At 35.1% G+C, this 16,827-nt stretch overlaps 1 protein-coding gene across 1 annotated transcript; it reads right to left on the reverse strand.

Moving 5' to 3' along the window:
- Positions 1-606: 606 nt before the first annotated feature.
- LOC144977497 (nucleoporin SEH1-like) lies at positions 607-15,512 on the reverse strand. Its single transcript, XM_078922793.1, has 10 exons — positions 15,344-15,512; positions 14,277-14,412; positions 12,162-12,212; positions 11,076-11,315; positions 9,779-9,924; positions 9,076-9,168; positions 7,223-7,363; positions 5,285-5,366; positions 4,343-4,421; positions 607-3,597 (listed from the first exon to the last, which is right to left on the reverse strand). The coding sequence occupies exons 2-10, from the start codon at positions 14,385-14,387 to the stop codon at positions 3,470-3,472; spliced, it is 1,071 nt and encodes a 356-aa protein (XP_078778919.1). The 5' UTR covers positions 14,388-14,412; positions 15,344-15,512; the 3' UTR covers positions 607-3,469.
- Positions 15,513-16,827: the final 1,315 nt, after the last annotated feature.

Consider the following 16,827-nt stretch of genomic DNA (forward strand, 5'->3'; position numbering starts at 1 on the left):
TTTGTAATCATTTGAATCCTTCATAGCGAATCCTTTGTGGCTGGACTTAGTCTTAGTCATCCACTAAACATGCTCAAAGCACGTGACAAGGGGTTCCAAGCCAACAACAACACTTAAACATATAGGACGAGACATGCCGCTTGATGGGCAATAGTACTTTTTTTTATGATAGGGACAATGCTGTTAACGCCCAGGTAGTCATTTTCCCCAATGAAATGGGGGCACCGTCCATTATGCGTCTGAGAGGGATTCCCAGGAGAGTAGTGTCATACCACAAGACCACATAACAATTGTGTGGCTATGTGGTCTTGTGGTATGACACTCGCTTTTGGATTGGAAGGTCCTGGGTTTGAGCCTCACTCGGCGCATAGTCGAGTCCTGGGAAAAGGCTCTTTATTCACATTCTCTCACCGCACTCGGGTGTAAAATGAGTACCTGGCTGTTAACAGCGTTGTCTCTGTCCGAAAAAAAATTGTAAAATCGCCTAACAGGCACCATTTCTCGTTCTACATGTTACGTGTTGCTGTTGGGCAGGGACCCTTTGTAAAGCACTTTGAGCACGTTTAGTGGATATTGCGCTATATAAAAAAGCTCAATAACAATACATTTCACATTTTGTATCCTTTTATTGAAACAAGTTCAGCATTTCAAAATGTATAGTAGGTGCATTAAGGACGATTTTAATTTTACACAAACACAAGTGTACTGGAGGTACTGGTACATAGTAACAACAATGAAAAATTCACAGTTTAATGCAAATATGATTACGTATTATGTATTTACACAGATTTGACAGTATTAGAAGCAATGACATGCATGATTTATGGCATCATATTATTCATATAATACATACAGTGTTTTTTGACATTTGTAACAACAATGTCAGTTGGCCCACAAATTAAACTGTTGTGGCCTTGAGTAAGACACTTTACACACACTCATTTCATTCATCCACTTTGCTGTTGTTGTTTTTAAATGAATATACTGAGTTGCCAATTCAGGATGCAAAAATTGACTGAACTTTTATGCAAGCACATAGACCAACCCCGTTCTGAGAGCTGAATTCCAGTAAAAAGACATTATGTACTTACTTTTTCCCCCTGTTTATTTTTTTGTTTTGTTTTTAAGGGCTTTACAGCGCTTGCAACACATTTAGGTCATATCAATCCAGTAAAAAGGGAGAATATGGGATAGTAAAAAGTTATAGAATTACAATTAAAGCATCCAAGAAAAAGTAAGACAAAGGGGAACTCGGAACAAATAGGAAACCATCAATGTACTTAGTTTGAGATCACCAATAAGTCTCATCAGGACACAAGCACGGCCCCCACTAAGAGGAACACACTCAAATGCTTACATTATAAATTATAACAAATATAAGAATACATAACAGAGAGATGATTTACAAGGAAAAAAATATCATCTCCAATACAATAACTATGCATTTGTCTGTTTCCCTCCCAGCCAGGACAAAACCAAGTAATCTCATTCCAAGACAAAGACAGAAAGCAAGTTGGAAAAAAACATATAGGGGGATAGAAGACACAGTAAGTACTTCCCTGCCCACTATGGGAGGTCAGGAATCCCACCCAGTCCCCCTGTTTAGCAGGTGATTGGAAATAGACCTGTAAATTCTCAGTCAATTAACTGAAATCAGTCAATTCGTCAAATTCAAATATTTTTAAAAAGGGAAGAAAGAAATGAATAAAGAAAAAATTCATGAATCGTAGACGATTGACTGTAAAGTTAACTAGGAATGTTCCACAGCCCCACGCATAGCTCATGGGCCGTTTATATTAATGATGGATATATATATTGCCAAGGCTGAGCGACGCTTTTTAGAATTGCCGTGTCTGAACACACCCCAGTGTATTTTCACACAGCCTTCGTGAAATTATTTTTTCACTTTCGAAACCTGTCGTAGCCAATTTTAACTGAGCCGCCGAGCGATAAATATCACTGTTTCGTCTTAGCCAAAATTGACCACATTTACTTGAAGGACAGGAAAAGTATGAGAAAGAAAAATTCGAAACACCGGAAGTTCGTTATGTAGACACCTTCAAATCGAAAGTTAAATGATTGCTACAAGCACATCTCGATTACCTCATGTTGTAAACAAACTGGTTGACCGTTTCTAAGTTTCTTCACTGATTGGGTACCTAATTACAAGGAACAATGATAAGTAGCCTAATTAATTCCCTCGAAATTTAGTTTTCTGCCATTGCTTTGCTCAAGTGAGCTTGCTGTTTACCTTTCATTTTGATTCTTTGGATTTTACCGTTACGACGAATTACGAAGAGTTTCAGTTTCAGTCAATTTTTATAGAGCTCATTTACAGGTCTAAAAATATACTGAGGGTTTATAACATACTGAATTCCGTAAAAATACGGAAAATTTGGCAACCTTGAGGATAATGGCTTCGAAAAAAAAAAAAAACAAAACACAGAACATTTCAGGCTCAAAATCCTTTGTCAGTCAATAACAAAATCAATATAAATATGAATGCATCACTTAAAATACCCACCTAGAATAAAATAAGGTAAGATGGATAGATCTTCAAATGATGTTGTATAACAAAATACAGATTTTTATAACTCTCAGACTTTGATAAAACTTTTTACTGACCTGTGCAATGTAACAATATAGAAGAAATATAAACATCTGCTTTTTACTTTTTTTTTATTCATCTTGTTCTTGTAATAGGCAATTTCAAGAAAAACTGTGTGCCAATTAATTCAACCTTGTTTTAACTCACTCATCCCTAGGCCTCTACTTCTGGGCTGTCTGCTCTCCCTAGAAATTGTTGGTAGGTCTCAAAATTGAAAAAATATATCCATTTACTGAGTCTAAATGAAAATTGGTATGTACATAGCTTTATTCAAGTGCCCATTTTAAGTCAACTTAATAGGCTCTCTAGCTTCTGAAGAAGATCGAATCACATCATCGCAGTCACAAATCTCATGCAGAAAGCAATGGAAATGACAGTTATATTTATATTCTGACCATAAAATGTGTTTGTGTGTGAGAGAGAGAGAGAAAAATCAGCCCTGTCACCTAAAAGATAGTTAATAATAGGGGCAGCATGGCTCAGCGGTACGGTCTTTGCTTCATACCCGAAAGGTACCGAGTTTGGTCACCCCCCTCTGCGCTGTATGGCCTTGAGCAAGTCACCTCGCCCTAATTCAATTTGCAGTGCTGCACTGCGGCTGACGCCTGAGTTATTCCAGTCATCCTTTGGAATAGACCCTAGAGACAAATTTCCCCTATGGGGTGAATAAAGGGAATTGTATTTTCTTATTCATTTTTATTTTAACATGCCTACAATTTGTCTCAGAAAAAAAGTGTATAATGAAAAGTAACTTGAGACAAAATACCCAGATAGTCGGTATTAGTATTGAGTGATTTAATATAAAATTTACTGTACAACTTATGGAAAAAAAACAACAAAAAACAAAAAACAAATGACGACCTAGAATCCGATTTGAGAGGCTGATGTTGAATTTAGACTTTGAGACATGGCTGCAGCACAATCCATTTCTGACATGCTTCCGTTTGCACTGAACACTTGAAAGCATTTCCACTGGCTTAGGTAATTGGCTGGATGAAACGAAGAAGAGAATCCAAAAATAAAAAATAAATTTGTTGATGAGGGAGTTGGGAGAAATAGGGAGCAAAAGTGTGACGTAAAAAAACAAACTGGTTCTAATCTCATTGAAAGTGTAAGACCACTCGTCGGGAAGATTGGATACATACATAGCTTGTGTAATTGATCTTCTGGTTTCAGAGTGATGACATCTTATTTTCTAGTCTAAATGTATGCTGGTCGTCAGTAAAGATCATCCATCCTTCCTATTTTACGTCCCGTAATCCTAAGAATCTGCCAATACATCCTGCAACTAAAATAGTTATGCCAGCTTATGATTCAATATGAAACCTATTCATTAGTAGTTCTTGGGACCATACACACTCCAAAAGGCATCTCTCTATTATGTCATGAATTTAGTAAATCAATGCATATTATTAGAAAAAAAACTTACTAAAAAAAGCCAACATGGCGAAATCAAATAATAGATAAATTAAAACTCACTCAAAATGTTGTAACCCCCCCCCCCCCCACCCACACACACTTTGTCATTGTTAAGAAACTCCAAAATTTGACTGTTCTAATCTTCATACTACTCTTCTATTGAGACGTAAAATAAAAACAAACTGCTTTGACAGAATAAGGAGTAGGCACTGGTTTAAGATAAAAATCCGAATGGGTGTTATGAAACATTAGGCAAATGAAACAAAGATAAATGCAAAAAAAAAAAAATCATCACACAATAAAAATCCAACCTACCCTTCCATAACATGACACGGCCATCATCTCCAGAGGAAGCCAATCTGGTACCCGTGATTGACCAGGACACTCGCCACACCTGAAAGAAAATATAATTTCTGATATGACACAAAAGGGTTCAACAGTCAACTTCCTTCTTAATGAGGCATATTAACTTAGTAACTGGTTCTAAACTATCAGAACAATGGCAGTAGGCCCTTATGAAAATACTTCTCCGACGAGCATAAAAGTGAAGAAAAACATTATAAATCTGATCTTGTTTTGACTTTTATAAATTCTGATCACATGACATGTGAAAAAGTTCTAGCCAGCATGAAGAATAAAAAGTACAGATTTTCTTTGTTTAGCACCAAGCTGCTCGTTGCTGGGCAGACGTGACATCAGACTATTGAATCCTATTGATCTGAAAGGTAATTTTTAATATTTTTTTTAGTAGTCCTTCAGAGCCATTAGGCCCATGGAGTTGGAGTTTATCCAGGTTTCTATAGCGCGATACAGTCCTTGGAAAAGGCACTTTAATCACATTCTCTCACCGCCGTTAACAGCATTGTCTCTGTCGAAAAAAAATTGTAATATCGGTCATATCTTGTTCTACGCGTTACGTATTGCTGTTAGTTAAGGAACCCTTTGTAAAGCACTTTGAGCATATTTAGTGGATATTGCACTCAGGTTTATTTATTTATTAATTTTTTTTTTAAGCGGCAGCGTGGCTCAGCGGTACGGTCTTTGCTTCATACCCAAAAGGTACAGAGTTCGACTACCCGCCTTGTTGTGTGGCCTTGAGCAAGTCACCTCGCCCTAGCTCACTTTGCAGCTGACGCCTGAGTTATTCCAGTCTTCACTTGGGATAGACCCTAAAGACAAATTTCCCCTTGGGGATTAATAAAGGGAATTTTATTATTTCTAAAAAAATGTATTATTTAGAAAAAAAAGCAAGCTTACCATTGATTTGTGGTCGTCAAAACTACCCACGTGTCTGACTTCAAATCTCACAGGTTGCTTTACATTACTCTCAGGGTCATCCCTGTGGTACGGTGAAAAAAACAAAACAAAACAATTCATATAGCAATCCATGTCTATAAAAAGAAATGTCAACATCAATATACTCAAACAAAATAACATATATTATAGATCAGAAGGGGGCCCCGATAGCTCTGTTGATAGAGCATTCACTTCACACACAAAGAGACAGAGAAGGGTGCAGTCGAGATTTTTTTCTGACCCCTCTTCCCCCCCCCCCCCCCCCCCCCCCCCCCCCCCCAGAGATGATTGGGGAGCTGGGTCTGTTAGATCTGGTGGAAAGTACTTTACAATAGGCTATTGTCCATTTCACATTATAGAAACAGGGATAAACTCTGGCTTCATGAGCTTATTGGCTCTGTAGGACTAAAAAAAAAAGAAAAAAAAAAAAAGAGCAGAACACAGAAATATGATAAGGTAATTTAAAGAGTAATAAATGTTATGAAGGTAGTAACATAAGCTTAAATTATTTTGCATATGAAGGGAATGGGGAAGTGCTATACAAAACCCACAATGAGTGAGCTGTGGTCTTTTAATCTTTGTCCTAATAAAATGTTTTAAAAAAATATAGGTTAAATACGAAAAGAAGAAAAATGGATGTTGTATCATGAGGAACGCTGAACACATTTAATGATGAAATTGTATTTTTTTAAAAAGAAAATAATCCCTTCTAACTCTCTCTAGACTTCTTCTTCTTTCAGCTTATCTTGCATTTTGCAGGGTTGCCATAATGAATGCCACATATCCATGCATCTCGGTTCATAGCATCATCATCCTCCAGGCCCAGTTCTTTCATATCATCCTTTAATCTAACCAACCATCTAGTCTTTGGGCATCCCTTTTTTCTCTTTCCCCGTTTATTGTATATCCCATACTTTCCTTTCCACGTACTTCCTCTCTCGTCTCTTAACATGCTGAAAAACTTCTCTCATCATTATTGATACATTCTTCACTTCAGTCAACCTTCAAATTTGTTCATTTCTCACTTTATCTTATCTTATCTTGTCTAGCCAAGTGACCATCTCAACTTCTTTATCTTGTTTCTTTGTTGTAGCTGTTGTCTCTAATTCATACAAAATATAACTCTCTTTAGACTAGTAATAGTAAATGCAAATTTTGAAATGTGAGGATTTTTGGGGTGTTTTTATTTTTTGACAGGATATTCAATAATAATTTTTGTTTTCAAGGATTTTACGGTGCTTGCAACACATTTAAGTCATATCAGCACCAGTAAAAAGGAAGAAAATCGTATAGTAGAAAGTCCTAGAATTACAATTAAGGTACCCAGGGAAAAGTAAGACAAAAGGGAATTAGTTCAAATAGGGAACAGATGTAAGTCCAAGAGCACAATATCAGCGCACTCAGTTTGAGATCACATAAATGTCTCATCATAACATTAGCACAGGTCCCCACTAAGAGGAACACACTCAAATATTTACAAATTATATATATGTAAAACAAAAATAATACAGTACATAACAGATGAGAGATGATTTACAAGACAAAAAATATCATCTCCCAAAACTCTATTCATATTTGCCTGTTTCCCTCCCAACTAGGGTTTCCAGCTAGGACCAGGACAAAACTAAGCAATCTCATTCCAAGACAAAGACAGAAAGCATGTTGGAAAACAAATATAGTTGGATAGAAGACACAGTAAGTGCTTCCCTGCCCACTATGGGAAGTCAGGAACCTCACCCAGGGATATTCAATAAAATTTACTTTCAGCAAATATATTTACATGTAAAACAAATAGATAAACTCTCCAAAAACTGAACTCATTCACAACTATTGAGAATTCTTTTAACATGAATAACAAGCAAGCTATAACCTTAAAGAAAGATTTAAAAATAAAATTACCTAAGCTCCTTTAGAGAGAAAATGCCAAGTTCCCGCGATGCAACAGCCAACATGTGAAATGACCGACCAAGATGTAGGGCAAATTGGACATCGTTGACAGGGTCAGTTACTTTTGACAAACTTTCTACAACATCCCATTTTCTGAAGAAAAAAAAAAAAAAAAAAGTCCAAAAATAAAGATGGTGCAAAATCTGTTAGAAACATAAATTTATTAAATATAAATTGATTTTTACATTCTTGCCATAATAAAAAAAAATATTTAAAGTCTGCTTCTCAGTAAAATTATTTTGAGAAACACAAATGCATGCGAAATGTCAAGAGTGTCCTTTAGAGCCATTAGGCCCATGGAGACGTAGTTTATCCCGGTTTCTATAGCGTGAAACGGACAATTGCTTGCTACCCTTTGGATAGGACCTTAGTCTATATTGCAAAGTACTTTTCACCAGACCTATCATTACCCAATCACTACTGGGTGGACAGGGGGTTCAGAAAAAAATCTCGACTGCACCTGGGATCGATCTTTGATTGTGAAGCAAGTGCTCTACCAACTGAGCTATTGGGTCCCCCCATGTCAAGGGTGTAGAAAAGATGAATTTGAACAAAATATACAAAACAAAAAAACATCATCCATTTCAAATTGGGTCTCGAAAAAGTGTTAAGTCAAAAACTCATAATCCAAAGAAGGTAACATACTGTATGAGAATGAAACAAGTCATTAAAAACCCCCAAAAAAACAAAACCAAAAAATAATAAAAATAAGAAAGAATAAAAATTAATGGAAACAGTTTAAATTGTAAGGCTTGATATTTATACTTTCAAATGGAGATAAAAAAAAAAATCAATGTGAGAACAATCTAATTTAAAAATTCTATAAATTGTCCACAATTCGATAAACAATACTAAGAATAAGAAATGACAAACAGCAATTTAGTAGATTAATAATAATAATAATAATAATGAATAATAATAATAATAATAATAATAATAATAATAATAATAATAATAATAATAATAATAATAATAAAATAATAATAATAATAAAAATAATAATAATAGATCTTTATTGTCCATAAATATGGCAATTTGTCATTTAGTTACACTTGTTATAACGTTAAATGATAACTATAACATTGAACAGATATTTCACTCCTACTTATTCTCTCTCTCTCTCTCTCTCTCTCTCTCTCTCTCTCTCTCTCTCTCTCTCTCTCTCTCTCTCTCTCTCTCTCTCTCTCTCTTTTTCTTTCACACGTGCGATATACACAACATAAACATATTCATTTCGTTTTCAATTTGTTACAATTATGGCAATTCAACACCAAAAATTATCATCATTATCAATTGGTCAGTTAATCTAACATTAAATAAATTAATCAGTTAATCAGTCAACGAATCAATCCTTGGTTTTTCTGTACCATATGAAATATTCAAAATTTTTATTGCTGATGGAACGAACGTTGATTTATACTTGTTAGTTCTACATTTAATCTGACAAAACCTTCTCCCAGATGGCAAAAGACTAAATTCATGGTATAAAATATGTTTTTTATTGTTGGTAATTGAGAATGCTTTCCTTTCTATTGCTTTTCCATGAATTCTTTCTACTCCATCAAGAGGATGGTTTATTATTTTTGATGCCTCTTTGATAGATTTTGAAATTTTTGATTTATCTTTAAGTCGGCATCCGCCAAACCATATGGTGCAGCCAAACGCAATTACACTTTTAATCAATGAGTCATAAACTCTTAACATAGTTTTCTTCCCTACTTGAAATGTTCTCAATTTCCATAGGATGTATAATCTTTGGGCAACTTTCTTAGATATTATATTAATATATTACTAAATATATGTACCTTGCACTGTCATTGTATCTGTAAATGAAAACTTTGGGATGGTTCGGGTGGTTGTGGTCATCACTTCCAACAGCTATAGTTGGGGGATCAAGTCTGGATGGCCAAATATAGAAGATGAATAAGAATTGAATCCCGAGAGATTAAAAAGAAATAAATGTGGACATTTTAAAATGATGACTATGTATTCTAATGAAATTAGCTTTTAAAAAATTTATTGCAATATCCACTAAACGTTCTCAGAGCGCGTTATAAAGGGTCCCTGACCAACAACAACATGTAGAATGGGACATGAAGCCTGGTACTGGTAGGTGATATTACAATTTTTTCAGACAGAAACAACACTATTAACGACCAGGTACTCATTTAGCCCCTGAGAACGGTGACAGAATATGAGTAAAGAGCCTTTTCCAAGGACTCATCTACGCGCTGAGCGAGGCTCGAACCCAGAACCTTACGATCCGAAAGCGAGTGTCATACCACAAGACCACATAGCCTAAAAGACGCCATCTTCTCATCTCTTATTCGTCTATATAATATTTCATTCGTCCTGTTTTGCTGTCAAAAAGAAAACCTGAAACATCCATATTATCTGTTTTCGTTGATTAAATCAAGTCTTCCATTCAATTTGATTACTGTTTTTTATTTCTTTGAGCTTCAAGCAGCAACATTTGTAAAGAATTAAACATGCAGTAGAAATACTCACCTCGACGTACACCAGGAGAGAGAGCTTAGACTGATGTGGGCGTTGTTGATGGTTATAGGTATTTCATGTTGTAACAGCCAATTACTCAAATTCATCAGATCTACTGCTTCATAAATTCTTACTATTCCATCTGCAGAGCAAGTGGCCTGTGGATGAACGGTAGCAAAAGTTGAATAAAAACAGTGGATCAAAGTCCTTGAGAACATATCTTTTGCCTTGCAGCTCATTAAAAAAATATGAACCTTATTTGGCTGTACAATGATAAACGATTCTTACACTCTTGCCTTTTGGAATTCTGGACGTATTCCCAATCTCTACAAGAGCTTGCGAATCTGTGTTACAAACAAAGTTTGAATTTCAAAATACAAAAGTGTTAGAAAAAATGTATTCTATCACTCAATCAGTTCCGATTTCGTCATCAAAACATTTAAACGTTACTTAGAATTTTAGAATCAAATTTTTAACAAAATTTAATGATTAATAATCTTGACATCACAAATTATTCTTGTAAACAAAAGAAGATTAAAGGCACGATGCCGACCCTAGACGCTCAGCAAAAATATTTAAAAAGCTAAAAAATGTTTTTACGAGCCTAGACCAACTTTGAGCAGTCACGATTGGATACCCATCCACACCTACGATTCCATCAATGTGGGTGCTGGTTTAGGCAGACTGGTCCTGAAACCTAACTATTGTTTAGGGGCTATGAAACAAACAACCCCCACTGTATAAAAAAAAAAAAACAAAAAAAAACTAAAAAAAACCCAGAGAAACCTTACAAATTGATTTTGAAACATGACAAATAAACTTACTTACTTATCCGAACCAGCGACCACCTGAGCTCTAGCCCTTCGGTCTTGTGCCATGACGTAGAAGTTAGATGTCTTTTGTAGTTGTTCCAGGTGACTATAAAGTGTGTTACTGATGCTTGGATTTGGTGGGAGGAATGTGCATCTCAGGTCTTCAAGAGGTTGACATTCAAGCAAGTGGTGTGTTACTGTTTCATTGGGGTGTTGACATAGGGGGCAGGAAGGGGATGTGTCTTTTGTAATTTTGCTTAAATGGTTGTTGAGCGGTATGTGTTGTGTTCTTAGTTGAAAGATGATGCTTTGCTGGTGTCTTCTGAGCTTATTTAGGCAATCAGTCTTTACAGGAGTGGTCATATGGGAAAACATACATCTACCCGTGGTGCTCATTGCCCAACTGTTCATCCATTCTTCTCTCTTATTTGTTTTGATTATTTGTTTCGCTGTGTCTAAGGATACTATGACAAATAAAAAAAACCCAACAAACTTACGAGCTGTAACCCAAGGTGCTTGGGGGCAAACTGCACATCTGTAACAAATGTCCGACTGTCTACCAGGGATGCCTTGTGTAGCCATGTAGTGTTTTTTGAGGTTCCCCCTTTGCCATTGCCGGTGGAGGTGCTGGTCAGTTCCTCCCATATGGCTGCTTTACGATCAAAGGAACACGTGGCCAGAACTTGGCCAAATTCTGGGTGAGCCCATGTCACTTTCCACACTGAACCACTGTGAGTCTACGAGGAGCAAAGAATAATATTAAAAATCTCAATTAACCATCAACAACGACACAATACACACAGAAATGGGTACATTTTCCATCCTAAAATTCCCATCACTGGCAGTTGAAAATTCAATATGACTTTATTTTTTCTTTTGTAGACTTGTACATTGCAACATAATTAATGGGCTGTCATGTGCATATTTGGGAATCCTGATAGTTAGTAGAATACAGATATGTGTGTGTGTGTGTGTGTGTGTGTGTGTATGTGTGTGTGTGTAAGTGTGTGTGCATATTGAGGGGTGAGTCTACTTAAAAAGAGTGATAACCTTATTAATAGATAAAATTATAGAACAAAACCTCTGTGACAATAGAAACCTAACTTCCAACTAGCTGTACACACCCACTTACCATCATCCCCTTCATCCCAGTGGCTTTGAAACAAAACAACCCCCCCCCCCACCCCCCTAAAAAAACCCCGAAAAACAAACAAGAAACCTTACAAATTGATTTTGAAACGACAAATTTTAAAAAAGCAAAAAAAAAAAAAAAGAAAAAGAAAAAAAAAGGAGCTTATTAATAGATAAAACATATAATACAGAACCTCTGTGACAATAGAAACCTACCTTCCAACTAGCTGTACACACCCACTTGCCATCCTCCCCTTCATCCCAGTGGCTTTGAAACAAAACAACCCCCACCCCCCTAAAAAACCCCAAAAAACAAACAAGAAACCTTACAAATTGATTTTGAAATGACAAATTTAAAAACAGCAAAAAAAAAAAAAAAAAAAAAAATTAAAAAGGAGCTTATTAATAAATAAAACATATAATACAGAACCTCTGCGACAATAGAGACCTACCTTCCAACTCGCTGTGCAAACCCACTTGCCATCATCCCCTTCATCCCAGACCTGTCAACATGAAAGGGGTTAAAAAAAAAAAGAAGAAAAGATAAGAACACAAATGAGTTAGATTAAAAAAAAAAAAAAAAGATAAAATTAAAAATTTGAAAATTCCTTTTATTCACCTCCGGGAACAAATTTGTCTTAGGGTCTATTCCAAGGGAAGACTGGAATAATCCAGACATCAGCTGCAGTGAGCTAGAGCAAGGTGACTTTCTCAAGGCCACACGGTGAAGTGGGTAGTCAAACTCAGTACCTTTTGGGTTTGAAGCACAAAGACTATACCTCTAAGTGATCTTGCCCATTTCAGGGACTATGGACATAGTATTGTTTAAGACAAGCAGCTACATGATAGATGTTGGGTTTCATATTTTAATGCACATGTAACACTAGGTGTTTCATTAATTCTATAATGCTATGCATAGAACCATGATTTTGCCTCTGCAATTAAGCCAATGCAGCAAGAAAATAAATTCCACTTTCAAAGCGCTGCCTCCTCCACTATCATCTGATCTGTCATAAGGCTCTTCTTTGTCACTTTCCATAAGATTATTATGAGGGGGGCGCTTCAAATCTTGACAGAGTTTTCTCTCGAGACTCAAACCATTAATATTGTTCATCAAGACATATGTGCTTTGTTGATTTGACAAAACTTCATAGTAAATCAAATTTCTGGGTGTTATGTTCGCTGGCAACCTTATGTTGTTGATAACAAATGAAGAGCTGTGGCAATGTGCTGGACAGGCATTGGTCAAGTAACAAATCCGACAGAGGAAGTGGGGCTGGATTGAGCACACTCTTAGGCAACCAGCACCCAGCATAACACAACAGACACAGTTATGAATCAGAAGCCTTCGATCATCATGTGGCACCACTTTATTATCTGTACCAAAAGGTAAGTTAAAATCTTTTGGAGATCGCTCTTTTCAATGTTATGGCCCCAAACTCTGGAGTACCCTACTCCAACCCATTAGAGAAATCGAGAATATCTCAAACTTCAAATCTGCTTTAAAAGCCCACTTTTTCAAAATTCATTCTATACCATGCCGATTGTAATGTTTGTATACTATATTTAAGCCATTAGTGTTTTGTTTCAATATTTCATTTTTTGTTCGTAATTCATTATCTGTAAAGCGCTTTGAGATGTTTGGTTCCATGGAAATGCTCAACAAGTGTCTTCTTCTTCTTATCATTATTATGAAACTCTCAAAAGAAAAGAAATAGGGGAAGGCAAAGTAACAACTGGAGGTGCAAAACAAAGGCTGAACAAAAAGAGATAAGGAAAACATGGAATCATGTCTGATGGAAGAGCAGTCTTGCCAATCAACCTCAACCATTTGAAAATAATCAATTTATCATATTTTTCCAAATATTTATGCTCATTTTCTCATATTCCTTCCTAAAAAATCAAATTTTCAAAATGCGCAACCAACCAAAATTTCTAATTCAACATTAGTTGATTTTATGGAGACTTCTCAAGCTAGTAGAGAATAGGAAAATCCTGCAATCCCAAATGACAATCATGTCTGGTTACTCAGGTTCTCATCTACGTGGAAATGACATTTAAGGACTTCAACTATTTCACTTTTATCATTTTTTCCCCTTTTTGTCACAAATTGCTGACTTTTGGCATTTTTATTCTCATATTTTAATCACCCTTCCCATATTATCATATTTTTGAGCTCAAAGCGTGTAGGGAATGAGATTAGCGGAAGAGTAGCGCCCCTTGATTGGACGTCACCGGTGAGAAGTTATTAGAGAGAGAACGTCATATGGTTTTGCGCATGCGTCTCTCGTCCTCGCTTCCGGTGAAAGCCCCATGAGACACTTCACCGAAAGCGAGGACGAGAGAGACGCATGCGCATAACCATGTTGACGTTCTCTCTGTAAGGTGATGTCCAATCAAGGGACGCTACTCTTCCGCTAATCTCATTCCCTATTAAAATATGAGAAATCATACTGATTGGCAAGCCTGGAGGAGTGTCGTTCAAGGCCTAAGCTCCTAGAGGATTGAAAGGCCTAACAAAATAAGTAAGTAAATTTCAGGATCAAAAACAAATGTGATAACAATACCTTGACAGTCTGATCACTGGAGCAAGTAGCCATTCTGGTGCCATGGTAGTCAAAGGAAATATCATTGATGATATCTGTGTGTTCTGTTTTGATGGACTTTGCAATAAACATTTTGTTTCTGTCTTAGCTGACACACCTGCAAAGAATACCGAATCATTAGAAAAAAAAAAAAACAAACAAAAAAACTTGAGCATTTAAAATAGAGCAAAATCCACTAAATGTGCTCAAAGCGATTGTGGGGTCTCTAGCTAACAGTAACAGCAACAACCTTACCATCTAGGACAAGTAATGATGCCTGTTAAGTGATAAAAGACTTTTTTTTTAAACAGAGGAAACGCTGTTAATGGCCAGGAACTCATTTTACACCTGAGTTGAATGAGAGAATAAGAGCAAAGAATCTTTTCCAAGGACTCACTTTTGGAATTGCTAAGAAGAGTGGGACTCGAACCTGGTACTTAACAGTCCAAAGGTGCTTGTCATACCACAAGGTCTCAAAACTTTATAATTGTGATATTACGAATTATGGTCAAATTTATAAAATAAATTGAATTGAAATTGAGGCCAACTTTCCAATTCCACCAAGTCCAAATTCTTTCCGATTTCTAAATATAAACTTTCAATTTAAGAAAAATCAAGGAAGGATCTATTCCAGACCTTAGTATTTAGATTAAGGTGGGAATAACTACTGCCAAAAAATCACAAGTTTCTTCAATTCTACATCTGACTGACTTTAATTTAAATTGAAATTAAATGAATATCCCCCCAGCCCAAATTTTTTTGGGCCAAAGCCAAAATAATCCTCTAACTCTAATCTAAATTTAAATCTATCTTTTCAAAAATATCACACAGTGAAAAAAAAATCTGATTTGGGTTGAGAGAACATTATTTTACAACTTTTTTTTTTTGGGGGGGGGGGGGGGGATATTTTTTGAGATAAAAGTAAACACTGGAAATTGGTGATCCTTGACTTGAATTCTTGGTTGGCCAACATTTGGAGTTGGTGGAGTGGAGATGGTGGGGACAAAATCGCATTCGCAATATCATTTCAAACAATCCTTTATACCTACCTGGGAATATCTAAAGATCATCGAATGTTGAAAATGTCTTCAAAAGTCCAAACAAATTGATATAAATCCCCAGATTTTCCAATAACTAATTCACAATACAAAAATGCTGTCACTACTGTAGGTAAATTCTACTTTCGCTTTATTCAATTTTTCGAGTTTCCTCCCTCCCTTGCAGGATTGCCAGATGGATATTTTTATATAAAATGCCAGATAAGTCGTAAAAAATGGATCCTAGAAAAATACCAAATATTTTTGGACATTACCTTTTTTTCTCTCTCAACAACTGCTTATTTTTCGTAAACATAGTCATACAGATTTTACTTTGTCTTGAAAGTTTAGGGATGAAAGTTTATTTATTTATTTTTTAAATTTATTTTTTAAATCGCTTTGAAGTTTCGACGAAAGGCGCTATAGTATTATTATTATTATTATTATTATTATTATTATTATTATTATATATTATTATTATTATTATTATTATTATTATTATTATTATTATTATTATTATTATTATTATTATTATTATTATTATTATTATTATTATTATTATTATTATTATATATTATTATTATTATTATTATTATTATTATTATTATTATTATTATTATTATTATTATTATATTATTATTATTATATTATTATATTATTATTATTATTATTATTATTATTATTATATTATTATTATTATTATTTATTATATTATTATATTATTATTATTATTTATTATTATTATTATTATTATTATTATTATTATTATTATTATTATATATTATTATTATTATTATTATTATTATGAAAAAAGTAACTTTATTATTTACTTCTCAATTAAACGGGCAAAATTGAGAGATTTTGATAAAATACCAAACTGTTTCGTTTGGATAGGATGCCAGTCTATTACCAAATACTTTCAGCCAGATCTAACAGATCGACCCAGCTACTCAATCAAAAGCTGTTGGTCCAAGCGACAGAAAAATAATATCTTTACTTAATCTTGGATTTATCCCGGTCCCTGTCCTTTTGCTTGTGAAGCGAGTGCTCTATCAACTGAGCTAACTGGGCCCCAAATAGGGCAGCCATGGTTACCTGAAAAGCCATAATATTATGTCATTCATGCTCGATGCTATATAAATGTTTATATCTATAATTAAACTGTGTGATTCACCGTTACAATCCGGAATTTTGTCGGCATACAACTCGGATTACACGATTTTAAAAAACAACGATTTTATATTGACCAACGTGTACTTATTTTTAGGTCCGATAACCCAAATAGTCATGGGCTCATCGTTGTAGTAATGGAAATACACCCAGACCAACGCAAAATACATTATTGTCCATTATAACAATGTTAAATCAAGTCCATAATTGGATTCAGTAGTCTGGTGTCACGCCGCCCGGCAACGGCGGCCATCTTGATTCTAAGCAAAGAAAATCATTACTTTTTATTCTTCATGCTGGCTAGAACTTTTCATATGCCTTGTGAT

This window comes from Berghia stephanieae, chromosome 7 (genome assembly GCF_034508935.2).
Source record: "Berghia stephanieae isolate SIO BIC M18660-M18661 chromosome 7, UCSD_Bste_1.3, whole genome shotgun sequence".
NCBI lineage: Eukaryota > Metazoa > Mollusca > Gastropoda > Nudibranchia > Aeolidiidae > Berghia > Berghia stephanieae.